The sequence below is a fragment of the Chiloscyllium plagiosum genome, unplaced genomic scaffold (genome assembly GCF_037043375.1).
Source record: "Chiloscyllium plagiosum isolate Xiang-an unplaced genomic scaffold, Cpla_swu_hap1 HiC_scaffold_28, whole genome shotgun sequence".
NCBI lineage: Eukaryota > Metazoa > Chordata > Chondrichthyes > Orectolobiformes > Hemiscylliidae > Chiloscyllium > Chiloscyllium plagiosum.
This window is the reverse complement of record NW_028270166.1, coordinates 9225880-9246510: the sequence shown is the minus strand read 5'-3', so window position 1 is coordinate 9246510 and position 20631 is coordinate 9225880. Positions and strand designations below refer to the sequence as shown.

General features: G+C 39.8%; 1 protein-coding gene across 1 annotated transcript in view; it reads left to right on the top strand.

Annotated features, from left to right (window-relative positions):
• The window catches only part of LOC122565425 (semaphorin-4E-like), a 117486-nt gene extending 99145 nt beyond the window's left edge, over positions 1-18341 (top strand). The window contains exons 12-15 of the mRNA XM_087975981.1: positions 2735-2850; positions 2935-3101; positions 3274-3326; positions 12236-18341. Of these exons, the coding sequence (XP_087832107.1) occupies positions 2735-2850; positions 2935-3101; positions 3274-3326; positions 12236-13029 (1130 nt within the window). The 3' untranslated portion in view covers positions 13030-18341. The remainder of the gene's footprint in view (positions 1-2734; positions 2851-2934; positions 3102-3273; positions 3327-12235) is intronic.
• The last annotated feature ends 2290 nt before the right edge of the window (positions 18342-20631 follow it).

Sequence of the window (20631 nt, the reverse complement as noted above, 5' to 3'; positions counted from 1 at the left end):
CTCAAGTTTGTCTTAATTGTAAATGGAAACATTTAATCTTCCTTGAATTTGAAAATGCCTCATTTAAGTATTGTGAATTTTCATTTGTAGCATGAAGTATTTCATATTTTGGGTAAATATGAAGTAGTTGTTTAGAATCTCTGTACTCCAATTAGATGTGCTTTTTGATGGGATATGGCTTCAAGGTGAATTTGCTTCTTCTGAGGTAATCAAGCTCTATGTGCTTGTAAAGTCCTTAAAGTGTGTCCATGAATGCAAAATGTTTTTAATATGGAATTCAAGGAAGTTAAATGCAGTGAATGGATTATTAAGGCTTTTTATAAAAATAGTTCACTCATATATATTTAAGACCTTTATTTGATCTCCAGTTTGGATGTTAAAGCCATAGTAGATAGTGGTTAAATTGCTTTGGAAGGTGAAAAGACAAAAGTTGTTAGGTGTGGGACATTAGTTGCTATGAAGGATATTAGGAACCTTTGAGAGCATGAAGTGAAGAAGGGTCCAATAGATGGGGCCTCTGGAAAATATCAATACACAAGGGACAAAGGCTGAAGGACTTTTTTTTTGTTTTATTTTGTTCTTATTTTCACAAATGCCAAAACACAAGGCCAGCCTTTCCCACAACTTACTTTCACTCCTGGCAACTTCTTTGGCTTCCTCCAAACACTTTTCAAAGTGATAAATGTGACTTCTATTCTCATCCTCTGGATATAGTTTAGTGTCAGGATTCTTGTGACCTGAAGCTGAGGGGTCATTTGTTCAATGATACAAGAAAAATCGCCTGCCATTTGTTACTACTTCTGTTTCAGTTTATTCTGGTATATCTCAATGATTTTACATGTGCAATACTGGGATTGGAATAACAGTGATCATCTTCTTTCAAAGTTTTCTGGGGAAATCTGGTAATGATGAGCATGCTCACTGAAGAATTTGATTTTGTTTAGCTTCTAGTTGGCATTTTTCACAAAACAATTGAGGTGTGCATGGCTATCAAAGAGGGCTGAAATTGCAATTGCAGATGCATTGAGCGTGCAGCAACTTCCAAATGTGTTCAGCTTTCAACTTAATAGATCCATTTGAAATGAGCAATTGAATGTAAGGGGGCTGTATTGTGGTGCCTGTTTGGAACAGGGAAGTGATGGAGGCTGGTAAAATTATGACATTTAAAAGGGTATATGACTAGGAAGGGTTTAGAGGGAAATAGGCCAAAAGCTGGCAAATAGGACTAGGTCAGATTGGGATGTCAGTTTACATGGATGAATTGGACTAAAGGGTCTGTTTCCATACTGTATAACTCTAAGTTAAAGATGTGAAATGTTCATTTAATCTGTCTGGAAACTGCAAAGGGAATGGCATGAGCGAGGCAAGAGTCACTGCTGTTATGACAATGTAGGTGTGCTGTACCTTTAAGAGAGTAAAAAAGATAGTAGAGACAGTACCAAGTGTTCTCAATAAGATGTAATGTAAACATGTGGTCCAGCTACTGGGGTAGTTAGTTGCCTGGAGACAAAAACAGATTTGAATTCAGCCAATCAGTCTAAATATACCCCAAAACATATGCCAAACTCCAATCCAGTTTGGATCCAGTATATTGACGATCTTAAAAGCCAATGACATAATCCAAAGCTTTGGGCGGTATAAGACTGGGGAAATTGAACAGTTGAGAGAACTGCCAAGATAGCAGCATGTAAAGACTGTCTGAAAAATAGCTCTCTTAAAGGTACCTTTATCGATCAGTAACCTGTGAAGCAGAATCCTGAAGAAGACAGGAATACAGAGAAAACTGAAAGCTGCCTAGTTTTGAGATAAGACGTTTTGTAAATCTTAATCAGGGGTTTTATCAGACAAGTATTGTAGAACGGTAAGGTAAAAGATAGGTTAAAGGGCGGACTTGTAAATAGTTGTTAATTAATTATCCTCTGTTACACTGATAAGAAATAAAGTTGTTAATTTTTACTTTACATAGTGCTTGGCCTCTCAAATTTTCACAGATTACTGCACAGGATAAATCTTTTCTGCGTTGCTGTTTTAAATTAAGCAGGAGTGTTTACCACATGTCGTAACACTGCACAGAAGCCAATTCATAGAGATTTGTCAATTCTTTTCTCTCTTCTAGTCTTCTAATTTTGATAAAATCAAAAAAATTAGTTTGTTCTTAATAAATGGGTCCACAGTAACAGAAAAAGAACTTTTTCATTTAACAGATCCATTGACAGTGTACACAGCAGATTTGCATTTTCTAACAGTTTGATTGCAAAATTCTTTTGAAACTTTTCACCTGGCTCTGGTAGGTTGCTGATAGGTTTGAGACATATTTTTACACTAGTTTCAAAAGGTGCAACATTTGTTTTATTACATGTTTTGTTAAAAATGGTGAATATGGTGAATTGATCACCACAAGTTTAGTGAGCTTTCAAATCGTATCACCAACCAAAAAGGAATTGGAGTTAATACTCAGCATCATTTCATATAGATCCTTTATAACAAGGAGAAAGAAGAAAGTTTCACCCCATGAAATGGACCAAACCAAAGACTAGACAGTGGCTTCCTAATGCATTACATTCTAATTCCTCCTCATTGTAGTTTTAAACAATTTCCATATTTGTATCAGTAGGGTAAATTAATTGGTTTCTGGAAAAAATACGTGAGAATTTATAATTGTATATCTTGCACAATATTGTTGTTTCGGTTTTCATAAAACTGTTGATCAAAAAGTTAATATACTCTTTTTCAGACAGTGGATACCTGCATAAGACACTCAGTTTGAAGACAGAAACATTTATTATTGAGCAGGTGCAGCTGTTTATTTCCGCAGAACCAGTTGAAAACCTACAGCTTTCTTCGCAAAGGGTAAAACAAGTGATTTTTTTCACTTTTAACATACATTTCTTTATATATTTCATCAATTTTGTAATTGTATTTTTTCTCTGATAGGGTCAGTTATACATTGGATCTCCATCACAAGTTGTACAAGTGCCTGTGGCTGTTTGCACACAGTATGTTAATTGTTGGGACTGTGTGCTGGCAAGAGACCCTTACTGTGCATGGGACAAAAATACAAGGCATTGTATTGACATTTCAAAGAAAAAAACTGGTGTTCTGTAAGTAAACTATGCAACAATATGAGTACCCATAAGGCTAAAGTTTAAATGTATCATGCTAATTTGGCCAGGACAGTTTGCTGCACAATTTTGATTCATCTACCTAAGATATATTTGCACCAACAAATAATAGTCTTTGGTCCATTTTAATGTTTACGTTTACATTCCTTAGGAACTTAATTCAAAACATAGAGAACGGAGATCCTTCAGAATGCTCCACCCATGGTATGATTTCCTTATTTACAGTTTCAGTAATCGTTTGCACTCTTCTCGTTTCCCTCAAAAATTTAATGTTTTGATATATTGTGCTGCTTATTTCGTAATGCTGTGCCTTTGGTGAACATAACTTCCTGTGTACAGAATAACAGATGGTAATTGAATGCAATGCACAGATAATAGTGAATGATTATGATGTAGTAGGCATCACAGAGACTTGGTTACATGGGGGTCAGGACTGGCAGTTAAACCTCCATGGTTTTTCAATTTATCGAAAAGACAGAGAGGTGGGCAGAGGGGGTGGGGTTGCCTTGTTAGTTAAGAACAAAATTAAATCTATGGTATTGAATGACATAGCGTCGGATGATGTGGAGTCTGTGTGGGTGGAATTGAGGAACCACAAAGGCAAAAAAAAACATAATTGGAGTTGTGTATAGACCTCCTAACAGTGGTCAGGACCAGGGACGCAACATGTACCGGGAAATAGAGAAGGCATGTCAGAAAGGCAAGGTTACATTGATCATGGGAGACTTCAATATGCAGGTGGACTGGGTAAATAATGTTGTTAGTGGATCTAAAGAAAGGGAATTCATAGAATGCTTACAGGATGGCTTTTTGGAACAGCTTGTCATGGAGCCCACAAGAGAGCAGGCTATTCTGGACCTAGTGCTTTGCAATGAACCAGACTCTATAAAAGATCTTAAAGTAAGGGAACCCTTAGGAAGTAGCGACCATAATATGATAGAGTTCAGTCTGGAGTTTGAAAGGGAGAAGGCAAAATCGGATGTAATGGTGTTACAGTTGAATAAAGGTAATTATGAGGGCATGAGAGAGGAACTGACTAAAATAGACTGGAAGCAGAGGCTAACCGGGAAGACAGTAGAGCAAAAATGGCAGGAGTTTGTAGGTATAATTGAGGACACCGTACAGAGGTTCATTCCCAAGAAAAGAAAGATTAACCGGGGAGGGATTAGACAACCTTGGCTGACAAAGGAAGTCAGGAAATGTATTAAAGAAAAAGAGAGATCCTATAAAGTGGCTAAGAACAGTGGGAAATCAGAAGATTGGGAAGGATACAAAAGCAAACAGAGGATAACAAAGAGTGTAATAAGAAAGGAGAGGATCAAATATGAAGGTAGGCTAGCCAGTAATATTAGAAATAATGGTAAAGGTTTCTTTCAGTACATAAGAAACAAACGACAGGCAAAAGTAGACATTGGGCCACTTCAAACTGATGCAGGAAGCCTAGTGATGGGAGATAAGGAAATAGCAGGAGAACTTAACAAGTACTTTGCGTCAGTCTTCACAGTGGAAGACATGAGTAATATCCCAAAAATTAAAGGGTGTCACGGGGCTGAGTTGAGTATGGTTGCCATTACGAAAGAGATAGTGCTAGAAAAGTTAAAAAGTCTTAAAATTGATAAATCTCCTGGCCCCGATGGGATACACCCTAGAGTTCTGAGAGAGGTGGCTGAGGAAATAGCAGAGGCATTGGTTGAGATCTTTCAAGAGTCACTGGAGTCAGGAAAGGTCCCGGATGATTGGAAGATGGCTGTTGTAACCCCCTTGTTCAAGAAAGGATCAAGGCTAAAGATGGAAAATTATAGGCCAATCAGCTTAACCTCAGTTGTTGGTAAAATTCTAGAATCCATCATTAAGGATGAGGTTTCTAAATTCTTGGAAGAGCAGAGTCTGATTAGAACAAGTCAACATGGATTTAGTAAAGGGAGGTCATGCCTGACAAACCTGTTGGAATTTTTTGAAGAGGTAACAAGTAGGTTAGACCAGGGAAACCCAGTGGATGTGGTCTATCTAGACTTTCAAAAGGCCTTTGATAAGGTGCCACACGGGAGGCTGCTGAGCAAGGTGAGGGCCCATGGTGTTCGAGGTGAGCTGCTGGGATGGATTGAGGATTGGCTGTCTAACAGAAGGCAGAGAGTTGGGATAAGAGGTTCTTTTTCAGAATGGAAGCCGGTGACGAGCGGTGTCCCACAGGGTTCGGTGCTGGGGCCACAGCTGTTCGCATTGTATATTAACGATTTGGATGAGGGAACCGGGGGCATTCTAGCGAAGTTTGCCGATGATACGAAGTTAGGTGGACAGGCAGGTAGTATTGAGGAAGTGGGGAGGCTACAGAAGGATCTTGACAGGTTGGGAGAGTGGTCCAGGAAATGGCTGATGGAATTTAACGTGAGCAAGTGCGAGGTCTTGCACTTTGGCAAAAAGAATAAAAGCATAGACTACTTTCTAAATGGTGAGAAAATTAATAAAGCCAAAGCACAAAGGGATCTGGGAGTGCTAGTCGAGGATTCTCTAAAGGTAAACATGCAGGTTGAGTCCGTGATTAAGAAAGCGAATGCAATGTTGTCTCTTATCTCAAGAGGGTTGGAATATAAAAGCAGAGATGTACTACTAAGACTTTATAAAGCTCTGGTTAGGCCCCATTTGGAGTACTGTGTCCAGTTTTGGTCCCCACACCTCAGGAAGGACATACTGGCACTGGAACGTGTCCAGCGGAGATTCACACGGATGATCCCTGGAATGACAGGTCTAACATATGAGGAACGGCTGAGGATACTGGGATTGTATTCGTTGGAGTTTAGAAGATTAAGGGGAGACTTAATAGAGACGTACAAAATAATACATGGCTTGGAAAAGGTGGATGCTAGGAAATTGTTTCAGTTAAACGAGGAGACTAGGACCCGTGGAAACAGCCTTAGAATTAGAGGGGGTCATTTCAGAACAGAAATGCGGAGACATTTCTTCAGCCAGAGAGTGGTGGGCCTGTGGAATTCATTGCCACGGAGTGCAGTGGAAGCCGGGACGCTAAATGTCTTCAAGGCCGAGATTGATAGATTCTTGTTGTCTCGAGGAATTAAGGGCTACGGGGAGAACGCTGGTAAGTGGAGCTGAAATGCGCATCAGCCATGATTGAATGGCGGAGTGGACTCGATGGGCCGAATGGCCTTACTTCCACTCCTATGTCTTATGGTCTTATGGTCTAATCATCCAAAGACATCAGATAAGCAAGGTGCTAATGGGAGAAAAAGTCCTGTAACTGTATCACGAGGAGTAGTGTATTCGACAAAATAATGGGACTGAAGGCAGACAAATCACCAAGGCTTAATGGCCTGTATCCAAGAGTTTAAAGGAAGTGACTGGAGATATAGTGAAGGCATTGGTTGAAATATTCCAGACTCACTGGATTCCTGAAGGATTTTAGCAGATTGGAAAACTAATGTGATGCCCTGTTCAAGTTGAGAGGGAGACAGCAAGAAACTGTAGGCCAGTTCGCCTAACGTGTAAAATGGGAAATGCACCTTCATTATTAAGGAATAGTAGGATGTTTAGAAAAGGTAAACACAAACAGAGAGCACATGCTTTTGTGAAAGGCGAAATCACATTTGATAAAATTTGCTAGAGTTCTTTGAGGATACAACGAAGAGATTTGATAAAACAGCATCAGTAGATGTGTATTTGGATTCTCAGAAGGCATTCAATAAGGTGTCATATGAAAAGTTGTTACAAAATAGATGGTATGGTGGCTCAGTGGTTAGCACAAGGACCCTGGGTTTAATTCCAGCCTTGAGTGACGGTGTGGAGTTTGCAAATTCTCCCCATGTCAGTCTGGGTTTCCTCCAGGTCCTCTGCTTTCTCCCCACAGTTCAAAGATGTGCAGGTCAGGTCGATTGACCATGTTAAATGGCCCCATAGTGTCCAGGGATATGAGGTTAGGTGATTTAGCCATGATGATGTGGGATTAGAGATTGGGTAGTGGGACAGGATCTAGGTTGGATGCACTTCAGGAGTTTGATGTAGACTCAGTGGACTGAATGGCCTCTTTTAAAAGAAAGGATCTCACTCTAACACATAGAAAGATGTAACAAGTGGAATGCCATAAGGATCAGTCATAGAGTCATACAGCACAAAACAAACCCTTCAGTCCAGTTCATCCATACCGACCACGTTTCCCAACCTGAATTAGTCCAACTTGCTTGCATTTGGCCAATACCCCTCTAAACCTTTTTGATTTGTGTACCTAACTAAAATGTCTTTTAAATGTTATATCTGTACTTGCATCTACCACTTCGCCTGGCAGTACATTCCACATAAGAACCATCCTCTTGTGGAAAAAGTTGCCCCTCATTTACAACCCTTTGAAGGAATTAATTTCCCCTCATTGGCTTTAAATCTGCTACTCTTATCCTAAAACTATGATCTTTTATTTTAGATTGCCCCACAAGAGGAAACATCCTGACTACTAGAAATCTGTCAATCCCCTTTTGCACCTTATAAATCTCAACTAGATCTTCTCTCTAAATCTAGAGAGTAGTGGGCTCTTGTCAGTAGCAGTCAAAATTTCTAATATAGTTCCTTAACCAATAGACCATTGCCAAATCGAAAGCTGATCTTTGACAGGAGAATCAATGCCTGGAGAATTAACCTTAAACTACACATTTGTCCCCTCTGCTGGATAGTGGAGATATTGCACTAAATCAGAAGTGCCTACAACAATTTATGATAAAGTAGTGCACAGAAAACAAGGGCAAATCCAAAGGTGTGCAGCTCAGGTGAATTGGCCATGCTCAATTGCCCATTGTGTTGGATGAATTTGTCAGGAGTAAAAATAGAACAGGGGAATGGGTCTAAGGTGGGTTAGTCTTCGGAGGGTTGGTGTGGACTTGTTGGGTCGAAGGGTCTCTTTCCATACTGATGGGAATTTAATCTAATATTGATAAATATCTCAAAATATTTTGCATAGCTGTAATTAAGAAAGGATACAAGGCCTGTCAAAGAGATATGAAGGAGAGTGATGAAATGTTTGACAAAAAGGTTTTACCAAGAACCATGAAAGTGGATTAGAGTTTGAGGGGCAGTATTTAAAAAGGTTAGTTCTGGAGTGTGGGTCAAGGCAAAGGAAAGCATTCCTCAGCGTTGGGGATGGCTTTGGACTAGAGTAGGTGGAAGATAGGATCTTTACTTCTGCCAGTTATTGATTTACATGGCTTGCTGTGACTGCATTGCTGAAATTTGGGATTTTTTAAGTCAACAAACCTACAGCGTATGTTTAATTTGTGGCTGAGTTTAAATCTGGGCGTTTTGTATGTTGATTATCTATGTCATCATAACTTATTCTGTGCAGTATGGCATTTGTCAAAGTTGTGACAATGATGCTACTTTGAGTTTAATAAATGCTGGTCTTTAAACACTGGTTAGAGGCAAAAAGATTGCAGATGCTGGAATCCAAATAGACAGGCCAGGAGGCTGGAAGAACACAGCAGGCCAGGCAGCATCAGGAGGTGGAGAAGTCGGCGTTTTGGGTGTAACCCTTCTTCAGGACTGGGAGTGAGCTTTGGGGGAGCTACAGTTAAAGGGACTGCTGGGGGTAGGGTGGTGAAGTGGGGATAGGTGAAGACGGTAGAGGGAATGTCATGGTTGGTCAGTTGGAAGAATGAATCCAGTTGGTGGCAGGGAGCAGTGGAAGGGAGGGGGAGGAGCTGTAAGGGAATCCGGGGATGGGAAGGGAGGTTATTTGAAATTGGACAACTCTATGTTGAGTCCTTTGGGCTATAGGCTCCCAGGCAAAAAATGAGGTGTTGTTCCTCCAAATTGTTCAGTGGTTTGTTATGGCAATGGAGGAGGCCAAGGATGGTCATGTCGGAAAGAGAGTGAGAAGAGGAATTAAAATGAACAGTGACTGGGTGGTCTGGTCAGCCCTTGCTGGCCCAGCTGTGATGCTCAGTGAACCATTTCATGAGTTTACATTCAGTCTCCCCGATGTAGAGAAAACCACACCAGGAGCACCTGATGCAGTAAACTAGGTTGGAAGAAAGGCAGGTCTACCTGTTTCATCTGGACCGCCCACTTCAATTCCTCCAACCACTCCCTTTCTGACATGATCATCCTTGGCCTCCTCCATTGCCAAAATGAACCACAGTGCAAATTGGAGGAACAACACCTCATCTTCCACTGGGCAGCCTACAGCCTGGAGGACTCAACATTGAGCTCTCCAATTTCAAATAACCTCTCTTCCCAGCCCCTCCCCCTCCCTTCTGCTGTTCCCTGCCACCAATCAAATTAATTCCTTCCACTGACCAACCAGGTCATTGGACTGTTTCCATTGATGAAGGGGTTATCAAGAATGATGAAACAGGTTATGCCTTTATTCATTAGCATTTAGAAGAAGGAAGTCTTATTGAAACATAGAAGATCCTGAGGGGACTTGACAAAGGAAATGTTGAAAAGATTTTCCACTAATGGGGGACTCTTGAAGTAGAGGACATAGTTACTGAATAAGGGACACTTGTTTTAAAACCAAAGACAAGGGAATTTCTTTTCTGAGTAGTGAATATCTAGAATTCTGAACCCCCAGAGAGTTGTAGCTGGACCACTGAAAGTAATTTAAAGCGGAGGTGGATAGATTTTTGAAATATTGGGGAGTTGAGGGCTATGATGAACTGGTAAGAAAGAGGAGTTGAGGCTTGGGGCAGGTCAGCCATGATGTTATAGGTTGGAGCAGTCTTGAGAAGCTGAATTATCTATTCCTGTGCTAATGCACAGTAAGGCAGTATGTGAATAAGATTAAATATATTGTACAATTTCACCACTAACTGGAAATAAATTCATCAGTATGTCTGCAAGCAGTTGTCAGACATGTGAGTGAATAAATGAATTTAATTTTCAGAACGAACAGTATCATTTAGCTGTACAACTTTTTAAGCTGTTTTTCTGACTGACTTAGATATAGTTCTAATTATTTTATTGCTTCTTGGGATTGTTCAATTTGGAGAAAGTGAGGACTGCAGATGCTGGAGTACCAGAGTTGAAAAATGTGGTGCTGGAAAAACACAGCAGGCCTGCAGCATCCGAGGAGCAGGAGAATCGATGTTTCAGGCATAAGCTCTTCTTCAGGATTCCTGAAGAAGGGCTTATGCCCGAAACATTGATTCTCCTGCTCCTCGGATGCTGCCTGGCCTGCTGTGTTTTTCCAGCACCACATAGTGCATTTGAAACAATCCCAAATTGAACAAAGTTGTAGAAACTGAATTGCCAACTTCTTAAGCCTAATATAAAGTTGAAATAGTATGAATAGCTTCACAACCATTGGGCTAAGAAAAGAGAATTGGACAGGTTTTCTCCTGCAGATTGTCAATTAGCGGCCCTTCACTGGGAAGAACATTTAAGCTGCACGCAGTGGCCCAATGGCCTTATAATGCTCACCTGTTGAAAACTGCATATTCAAAAAATCGATTTGTATTTGTTGCTGGAATCCCAGGGTACTGAAGGAGGTGGCTCGAGAGATCATGGATGCTTTGGTGATTATTTTCCAGAGTTCGATAGATTCGGGATCAGTTCCTGCGGATTGGAGGGTGGCTAATGTTGTACCACTTTTTAAGAAAGGTGGGAGAGAGAAAGCAGGAAATTATAGACCAGTTCGTCTGACCATAGTGGTGGGAAAGATGCTGGAGTCTATTATAAAGGATGAAATCACGACACATCTGGATAGTAGTAACAGGATAGGTCAGAGTCAGCATGGATTTATGAAGGGGAAATCATGCTTGACTAATCTTCTGGAATTTTTTGAGGATGTAACTCTGAAGATGGACAAGGGTGATCCAGTAGATGTAGTGTACCTGGACTTTCAGAAAGCTTTTGATAAAGTCCCACATAGGAGGTTAGTGAGCAAAATTAGGGCTCATGGTATTGGGGGCAAAGTACTAACTTGGATTGAAAGTTGGTTGGCTGATAGGAAACAAAGAGTAGTGATAAACGGCTCCATTTCAGACTGGCAGGCAGTGACCAGTGGGGTACCGCAGGGATCAGTACTGGGACCGCAGCTTTTTTACAATATATGTTAATGATATAGAAGATGGTATTAGTAATAACATTAGCAAATTTGTTGATGATACTAAGCTGGGTGGCAGGGTGAAATGTGTTGAGGATGTTAGGAGATTACAGGGTGACCTGAACAAGTTAGGTGAGTGGTCAGATGCAGTTTAATGTGGATAAATGTATGGTTATCCACTTTGGTGGCAAGAACAGGAAGGCAGATTACTACCTAAATGGAATCAATTTAGGTAAAGGGGCAGTACAGAGAGATCTGGGTGTTCTTGTACACCAGTCAATGAAGGTAAGCATGCAGGTACACATGTAGTGAAGAAGGCTAATAGCATGCTGGCCTTTATAACAAGAGGGATTGAATATGGAAGCAAAGAGGTTCTTCTGCAGCTGTACAGGGCCTTGGTGAGACCACACCTGGAGTACTGTGTGCAGTTCTGGTCTCCAGATTTGAGGAAAGACATTCTGGCTATTGAGGGAATGCAGCGTAGGTTCACGAGGTCAATTCCTGGAATGGCGGGATTACCTTACACTGAAAGACTGGAGCGACTGGGCTTGTTTCCCCTTGAGTTTAGAAGACTGAGAGGGGATCTAATTGAGACATATAAGGTTATTAAAGGATTGGACACTCTGGAGGCAGGAAACATGTTTCCGCTGATGGGTGAGTGCCGAACCAGAGGACACAGCTTGAAAATACAGGGTAGACCATTTAGGACAGAGATGAGGAGAAACATCTTCACCCAGAGAGTGGTGGCTGCGTGGAATGCTCTGCCCCAGAGGGCAGTGGAGGCCCAATCTCTGGATTCATTTAAGAAAGAGTTAGATAGAGCTCTTAAGGCTTGTGGAATCAAGAGTTATGGAGATAAGGCAGGAACAGGATACTGATTAAGGATGATCAGCCATGATCAAGTTGAATGGTGGTGCAGGCACGAAGGGCAGAATGGCCTATTCCTGCACCTATTGTCTATTTGGCAAATGTCTGTTAAAATGTACAGTAGTCTTCAATATTTTTAAAAATCTAAGTATTTCAACAGTGATATTATTTTTATTGTTAACACGTACTGCTTTTATTTGTTCAGAAGAATTGAAAACAGAAATCCGAAACATTATTCCTGGAAACAGTCTTGTGTTGGATTGCCAGTCGACATCTAACTTGGCTCACATTCAATGGTTACGAAATACTAGTGTGATTCCAGCAACAAATACAAAATATCTCTACTTCACTGGTGGGCTATTAATATTTAATGTTTCTGTAGCAGATGAAGGACAATATGATTGCAGATCTGTTGAAACAGTGGCTGGGAAATCATTTGGGCAAGTCACGGCAAGATACCTCCTCCATTCTGTGCACAGATCTCACATGGGTCAACAACCAATTCCAACTGAAGCACTTACTGATGATAAACCTGCAATTTCCATTGTGCCAATCTCTGCAGGCAATAATGTTCGTGTGGGTAACTTGTCTATGACACGGAGTTACCTTCAGACTGAATTTACATTAAAGGGTTTCCTGGTACTTTTTGTCATGATGTTCATACTTCTCCTAGCATGGAATCTTTATAAAGGTCATGTGCCCTTGCCTTTACGTCCATCAAGGAATGGAAATACAAGAAGAATGCCAACAGCCCTTCCTAGCAACTCAGTGCAACAATTAGAAGAGAAACCACCATCACCTAAGCCCCCTCAATTAGAAGCTGCAGTCAGCAATGTTGACCTCCCGCTTACTGCTGTTGTGAGTGAAGGTTCAGTTGAGAAGAATAGCAATAATAACTCTATACCACTAGAAAATGCTAACTCCAGCTCTGCAAGGCCATTGTTTGTCCTTGATGAGTTAGAATATATTGATGCGGATCACACTGAATCAAAAGCATAAGGAAAGGATACTAATGGTTCAAGAAATCTCAAGGTGTGAATTGCTGTGTGAGAAGTACCAGGCAATGCTGTCGGATCTTTTTTAACTCTCCTATCCTTTACATCGCCTTTGACAAACTAATGCACATCTTTTTGAAAGGAGCTACTTTACCTGGACTAATGTTAATGTGAGAATATGAGTTATACGTTCAACAACAGATCATAGACTTAGAGATCTTACAAAAGATATGGAATTCTACTTTATATCATTTTACACTTAAAAATCTACAATTTTCAAATACTAAAACATTATATTGAAAAGGTACTATAAGGTTAACTCAGTAGTCCAGCACTCCCAGCAAGGAAACCATAATTGAATGCACTATGGATTGGTAATAAGAATACAATTTCCAACTCTCTGACTCACATTCTGTGTAGCTATCCTCTGGGAGCATGGATTCGCTGAATTTTCCCATCACTCTTCTAAAAGGACCATATGATACCTATGCTGCTGTGATTCAGTCTTACTCTGTTTTTGTTTAATTTGTTTTCTCCCCTGTTGTTATGGCATACTTGTATTACTGATATTAGCAGTCATATTATCAAATCCACAGTGACCACACATTTGTTGAGCTTTATGCTCTTGTGAATAGCTTTGGTGAAAACCATTGTAATGTAAAACATAATGATTTTTATTCCCCCCCCCCCTTCTCCCCCCCGTTCCTAGTACCATAATTCTCAAGTCCAGTAAGCCTCTTTATATTCCAGCTTTAACATTGTATTCCTCAAACCTTTCTAACATCTAATTTTTCCTTGAACATATTTATATTATTCACATCAAAATCTTTCTTGTTATCCTGTTTTAAAATTGTTACATTTTAGTTTAAATTATTTTCCTAATTTCTGTATTTTTTGATATCCTCTGAAGCGGAACAGTCACCGTGGCCCTGCAGTCTAAAACCATGAAAGAATCTTTTGGGGTCCCAGAGTAACCCCAAAATACTCTTGAGCAGTCACAATAGCTTAGTTAGTCAGCATTTAGCTGAGTTGTACAGGGTAGAATGTACACACATTGTTATTAAGTAAGGCCAGTATCAGGCTGATTGGGATTTCGTGTGGTAAGTAATGAAATTATGCTCATGCACATAAAACAGCTTGACAAAGATATAGAAGAGAGATTGGAACGTTACCCCCAAAGTGTTCAGAAAATAAAAGCAACCAAAGAAAACACCATACATTTGATGTGGAGGAGCTGGTTTTGGACTTGGGTGGACAAAGTTAAAAATCACACAACACCAGGTTATAGTCCAACAGGCTAACTTGAAAGCCCTAGCTTTCAAATAAACCTGTTGGACTATAACCTGGTGTTGTGTGATTTTTAACTTTGAACACCATACATTTGAACACACCACTCAATTTAACACAAACTACGAAATCATAGTGAAGAGATTAAATAGTATCCAATGACCTCCTTTAACTCTGATCTTACTGATCAGCTATTTTCGCACTTATCAGGATAGGCTTTGGCATTACTGAAATTACAGACGAACCATATCCAAAATAACCCCAAGTGTATCCTATTTGTAAAGTCACCTTGCAAATCACTTTATTTACACAGCAATAACATTGGCATGATTTGAACAGCAGTGGCCTAAACTGCAGGGGTCAGTCTGCAAAATTAATAATTTTGTTTTGTGAAAAGTTCAAAAGTGTCAAATATTTAGAGCAATTTTAAATCTTTCACCACATGAACTAATGAACCTAATGTTTTTAGTAAAACCAGGAATAATAATATTTGGTTTTAAAAGTTTCCCTTTGTTTTCGTTCGGAAAAGAGAAACAAAAAGCCCAAGAAGCTTGATTGAGTAGCTTGTGGATTCAATCTGGTAGATTGTCCATTGACCCTGTCTGACACTCATTCTTGTTTAACGGCTGAAGACAAATCTATAATTTCACCATCTCCGTTAGAGATGGCCACAGTCATACTCAGCATTCAATGTGTTGAGCACTGAGGTTATCTTTGAGACTTGTAGACATGATAAAAACAACCAGAGTTTCCTTGTCTGACCTGTTATGTAATTGTTGTGTACTGGGAAGTGATATCCCACTGGATTCTGCTGCCTCAGCTGAAACAGGGTGAATGGGAATGCCAGTGAGGTGCGAGAAAAGTATTGTGGAAGTACAGCATAAATTGCTACTTCAAAAGCGGGGAGTTGATTTTCAAGATTAAGAGTTGGAGGATAGGAATTGGAGAACAAGAAAATGTTGGCAGTGTGATTTAAAAAATTCATGGCTGATTGAATACAGAACAAAGCCTTGTCCCTGAACTGAGCAGCTTTCTTAATTTTAGTAAGCATCAGGCTTTTAAAAATTGTCCATCAATACAAAATCTTAAACATCTTTCTAGGCAGATCATTTAGTGCTACCTGCATCCTAAATCACATGGCCCATTCACATATCATCCCTCGGTACAGTGACCAACATGGCTCCCTATCCTTCATTTTTAAATTCTTATCTTTGTTTTTAATCCCATTATAGACTCACCCGTCCAACTCTGTAACTTCATTTTACAAAACTCCAATATATCCGCAATCTTCCAAATCTTGTGCTTTCTGATTTTAATTATTACATCATTGGTGACCATGCCTTCTGTTGTCAAAGCCCTGAGCTCAGAAATTTCCTCCCTAAATCTCTTTGAACATGCCCTCTCCTTAAAGAGCCACATTCCATGAAACCTACCTCTTGTCTAAGCTTTTTATGAATCACCTCTTTATAGCTCGTATGGCTCAGTAACGAATTTTGTTTGGTAATAACACTTGTTAAGTACCTAATTTACAATGTGGTAAACTCAAGTAGTTGTTGTTACATGATCTACAGTACTGTCTTGACAGTATACTGAAATTTTTTTAAAATGCAGATTTCCTTCACTTTTATTTCTAGTGAAGGAAAACTGGTTGTGTGTTACTAAATCTGTATTTTTTATACATGCTTTAGCTGATATTTGTAGCACTCTTTATAGTGAACTTGCACCTGACTGCTCAAATTCTTTATTGTACAGGCAAATTTATATTTTTGTACTTGATTATTTTTGTTTTCTGGCTGCTTTATTTGTTTGTGTGTTATACATACATTTTTGTAAGTTATCACTTTTTCAGCACATATTCATCCCTGTTTCATATAAAACCACGACAGCACAATGCTTGGTATTTACTCCTCTTAGATTGTTTTTAAAAGGGCGAAAATTGTATATCCCATTGAAAAGTTATGACCCGAGAGATCTCTGAAACGCTATTGTTGACTTGGATAATACTACAACCTGATCTGTATGTTTTTTGATCCTATTAATACACCTGGGGAACTGCTAGTAACCTCATCACCACACCCCTCCACCATCCCTACTGTTATTCTAAGTTTTTTGCTCCATATTTCTAAGTTTATGGCTTCCTCTTTATGGTTCTCTGGGTCACGGGATGCTGATAGAACTGAGATTCATTGCATTTTTAAGAAATTTATTTGCTCTGCAATAAGAGAAAAATCATAGCATCATCAATATTCTTGATGTCTTCAGAAAGGAATTACCTAAATCGAGCTTTCTGATCCGATGGGATAGTTGCCCTTCTCTACCTGTACTCACTCACTGGCTACAGTGGCAGAGTTGAATTCAGGAACTTTGCATTAATATTATTAGCGTGACCCACTGATCAGCATTCTCAGATCCATGCTGAGGTATCATCGTGAATGGCTTATAAGAGTGATAATTTGGCCCTCAACAAACATCTTGTGTGAATGTTTCCCTTTGCTTACTGTTTCCTTCCTTTCTGGACTGGGGAGGGAAAATGTAGAATGCTGTTCTATTGTGGGGCATAATGCACTACCTTCATAGTACAGAATATTATAAGTGGATGGTATTTTGTCGCAAATACTGCACAGACCAGGCTGAATGAGTTCGTGCTGCCAGCAGGAATCAGAAGGTATAATCTGCCAAAAAGCTGGAAGAATGAGAAAAAGCAATTATTACAATATACTAGTTAAATCGGAAGGTGTGTCTTATTTTAGAATGGGCTTTGCAATGCAAAACGTAAAATCTCACTTTTTTGCCATGACTATAATCCTAACTGCATTTCATGCACTTAGAAATTTAAAAAAACTAAATTTCTCTCTGTTTTCAAGCCAATAAAAAATTACCCCTTCAGAAATACCTTGCTTTAGAAACATGGAAAGGAGGCATTTCAAATGCATCTTGTTGGACTGGATTCTGTTAAGTAATAATTTTTCATCAGATTACTGCAGCGATCAACAATACTAATAGACATCAATGGGATCACTTATCCACACCATTATTTATTAAAGGAAAGTTTTCTTTTGGCTAGATGTGTATATGCACCTGCCTTGGATGAGACCAGAAGATCCAAGCAAGTTTCCCATGTACCTTGAGTTAGCTGGTCACAACCAGACCTGTAATTGATCTCTCTATCACATGGTCAGGGAAATCTCAAGGGTGAGGGGAAAGAATGAGATGGTGGTCCTGTTCATTATGCTTGATTTTTGATTTTCTGGCAGTGGGTGATGGACAAGATTAAGGTTCGTGTTTGCTGTAATGGCCTCAACAATCAAAAATCGTTGAAAATTCCCATCAGAGAAATAACTACTTTGAAGTGCCCAAATGGACTGATGCTTGTGGAACTGTATCCCAGTCTTGAGTTCTTTTGTTCAGAATAGCAGAAGGGGAATCTAGATGGGAAGAGGGTAAGTCAGCCTTAATGTAATACCAAAAATGAAACTGGTATCCAAAAAGGATTTGATTTTAGGCACAAAGCTACCAAGAAGAAGTCACATTTGGAGTATCAGCTTTGTGATTCTTGTTGCATTTTATTGACTCTGGTCAACTCTGACTTACGACACGGACCCTTTCTGCATTGACATTGCTTAAAGGTTGTTCACTCTGTTTTGTAAAAGCTGTCAAAATCTTAGTGAGTGTTTCAATGTGCAACCAGCAAATATTTTGTTTTAAATGTTTTTTTTGTTAAAACCAGCAAAGAGGTGGCTGCCTTTTTAAAAGTATAGTAATGCCAAACAAAGTTAAAGTGGAATTGTAGGTATGTGCAGAGATAGTGGAGACTCTGCATGAATAACATTTTTTGATAATTTACATGTAATGTTGCTGGAGATAAGCTGTAGCCAATGATTATTAAACAGCATATGTTTCTTCCATCAAATACTATCAAATGCTATTTACTAATCTAGTATTGTTTTAAAAACAGCGTACTTTTCTTTTACTTGTTACCAAACACTTGCAACATTCTTGTATAGAAATTGTGATTAAAAGGGATTTTAAAGCTTCTCCAGGTGTTGCTTTTTTCGTTTCGCTTTTTCAGTAACTGAATGGGAACTGCATAAATGACCCTATCCACTCAGTTGTTTTCTACCTAGGCAGACTTATCTATCTATGGTTATCACTTTACAGTCACATAGATGGGTTAACTCCAGGAAAGGTAAGAGAGGTAGGCAGCTAGTCTTTTGTGACTATACCCATTTCAAGCAAATATGCTGTTTTGGAAAATGTAAGAGGGGATGGATTCTCAGGGAAACGTAGCACGAACAGCCAAGTTTCTGGTATTAAGACTGGCTCTAATGCAACAAGGGTACATCGGGTTCCAAGAGATCAATTGTTTTAGGGGATTCTCTAGTCCAAGGTATAGATAGACGTTTCTGTGGCCAGCAGCGAAAAATCAGAATGGTGTGTTGCCTCACTGGTGCCAGGATCAAGGATGTCTCAGAGGGTGCAGAATGTTCTCACGGGGGAGAGAGGCCAGCAAGAGGTAATTGTCCACATTGGAATCAATGAAATAGGAAGGGAAAACGTTGAGATTTTGAAGGGAGATTACAGAGAGTTAGACAGGAATTTAAAAAGGAGGTCCTCAAGAATAGTAATATCTGGATTACTCCCAGTGCTATGAGCTAGTGAGGGCTCAGGATACAGCAGATGAATGCATGGCTGAGGAGCTGGTGTATAGAAGAAGGATTCACATTTTTGGATGATTGGAATCTCTTTCAGGGTAGAAATGACCTATATAAGAAGGACAGATTGCACCTAAATTGGAAAGGGACTAACATACTGGCAGGGAAATTTGCTGGAGCGTCTCGGGAGGATTTAAACTAGTAAGGTGGGGGTGTGGGACCCAGGAAATAGTGAGGAAAGAGGTCAATCTGAGACTGATACAGTTGAGAACAGAAGCAAGTCAAACAGTCAGGGCAGACAGAGACAAGGTAGGACTAATAAATTTATTTCAATGCAAGGGGCCTAACAGGGAAGGCAGATTAACTCAGGACATGGTTAGGAACATGGGACTGGGATATCATAGCAATTACAGAAACCTGGCTCAGGGATGGGCAGGACTGGCAGCTTAATGTTTCAGGATACAAATGCTACAGGAGGGATAGAAAGGGAGGCAAGAGAGGAGGGGGAGTGGCGTTTTTGATAAGGGATGGTGTTACAGCTGTGCTGAGGGAGGATATTCCTGAAAATACATCCAGGGAAGTTATTTGGGTGGAACTGAGAAATAAGAAAGGGATGATCACAGTATTGGGATTGTATGTTAGATCTCCTAATAGTCAGAGGGAAATTGAGAACAAATTTGTAAGAAGATCTCAGCTATCTAAGAATAAGAGGGTGATTATGGTCGGGGATTTTAACTTCCCAAACATAGACTGAAACTGTCATAGTGTTAAGGGTTTAGATGGAGAGGAATTTGTTATGTGTGTACAAGAAAATTTTCTGATTCAGTACGTGGATGTACCTACTAGAGAAGGTGCAAAACTTGACCGACTCTTGGGAAGTAAGGCAGGGCAGGTGACTGAGTTGTCAGTGGAGGAGCACTTTGGGGCCAGCGACCATAATTCTGTTAGATTTAAAATAGTGATGGAAAAAGATAGACCAGTTCTAAAAGTTGAAGTTCTAAGTTGGAGAAAGGCCAATTTTGATGGTATTAGGTAAGAACTTCTGAAAGCTAATTGGGGGCAGATGTTTGCAGGTAAAGGTATGGCTGGAAAATGGGAAGCCTTCAGAAATGAGATAACGAGAATTCAGAGAAAGTATTTTCCTGTGAAAGGAAAGGCTGGTAGGTATATGGAATGCTGGATGACTAAAGAAATTGAGGGTTTGGTAAGAAAAAGAAGGAAGCATATGTAAGGTATAGACAGCATAGATCAAGTGAATCCTTAGAAGGGTTTAAAGGCTGTAGGAGTATACTTAAGAGGGAAATCAGGAGGGCAAAAAGGAGACATGAGATAGTTTTGGCAAATACAATTAAGGAGAATCCAAAGGGATTTTACAAATACATTAAGGACAAAAGGGTAACTAGGGAGAAAATAGGGCACCTCAAAGGTCAGCAAGGCGGCCTTTGTGTGGAGCCACAGAAAATGGGGGAGATACTAAACGAGTATTTTGCATCAGTATTTACTGTGGAAAAGGATATGGAAGATATAGACTGTCGGGAAATAGATGGTGACACCTTGAAAAATGTCCACATTACAGAGGAGGAAGTGCTGGACGTCTTGAAACGGTTAAAAGTGGATAAATCCCAGGACCTGACCAGGTGTACTGTAGAACTCTATGGGAAGTTAGA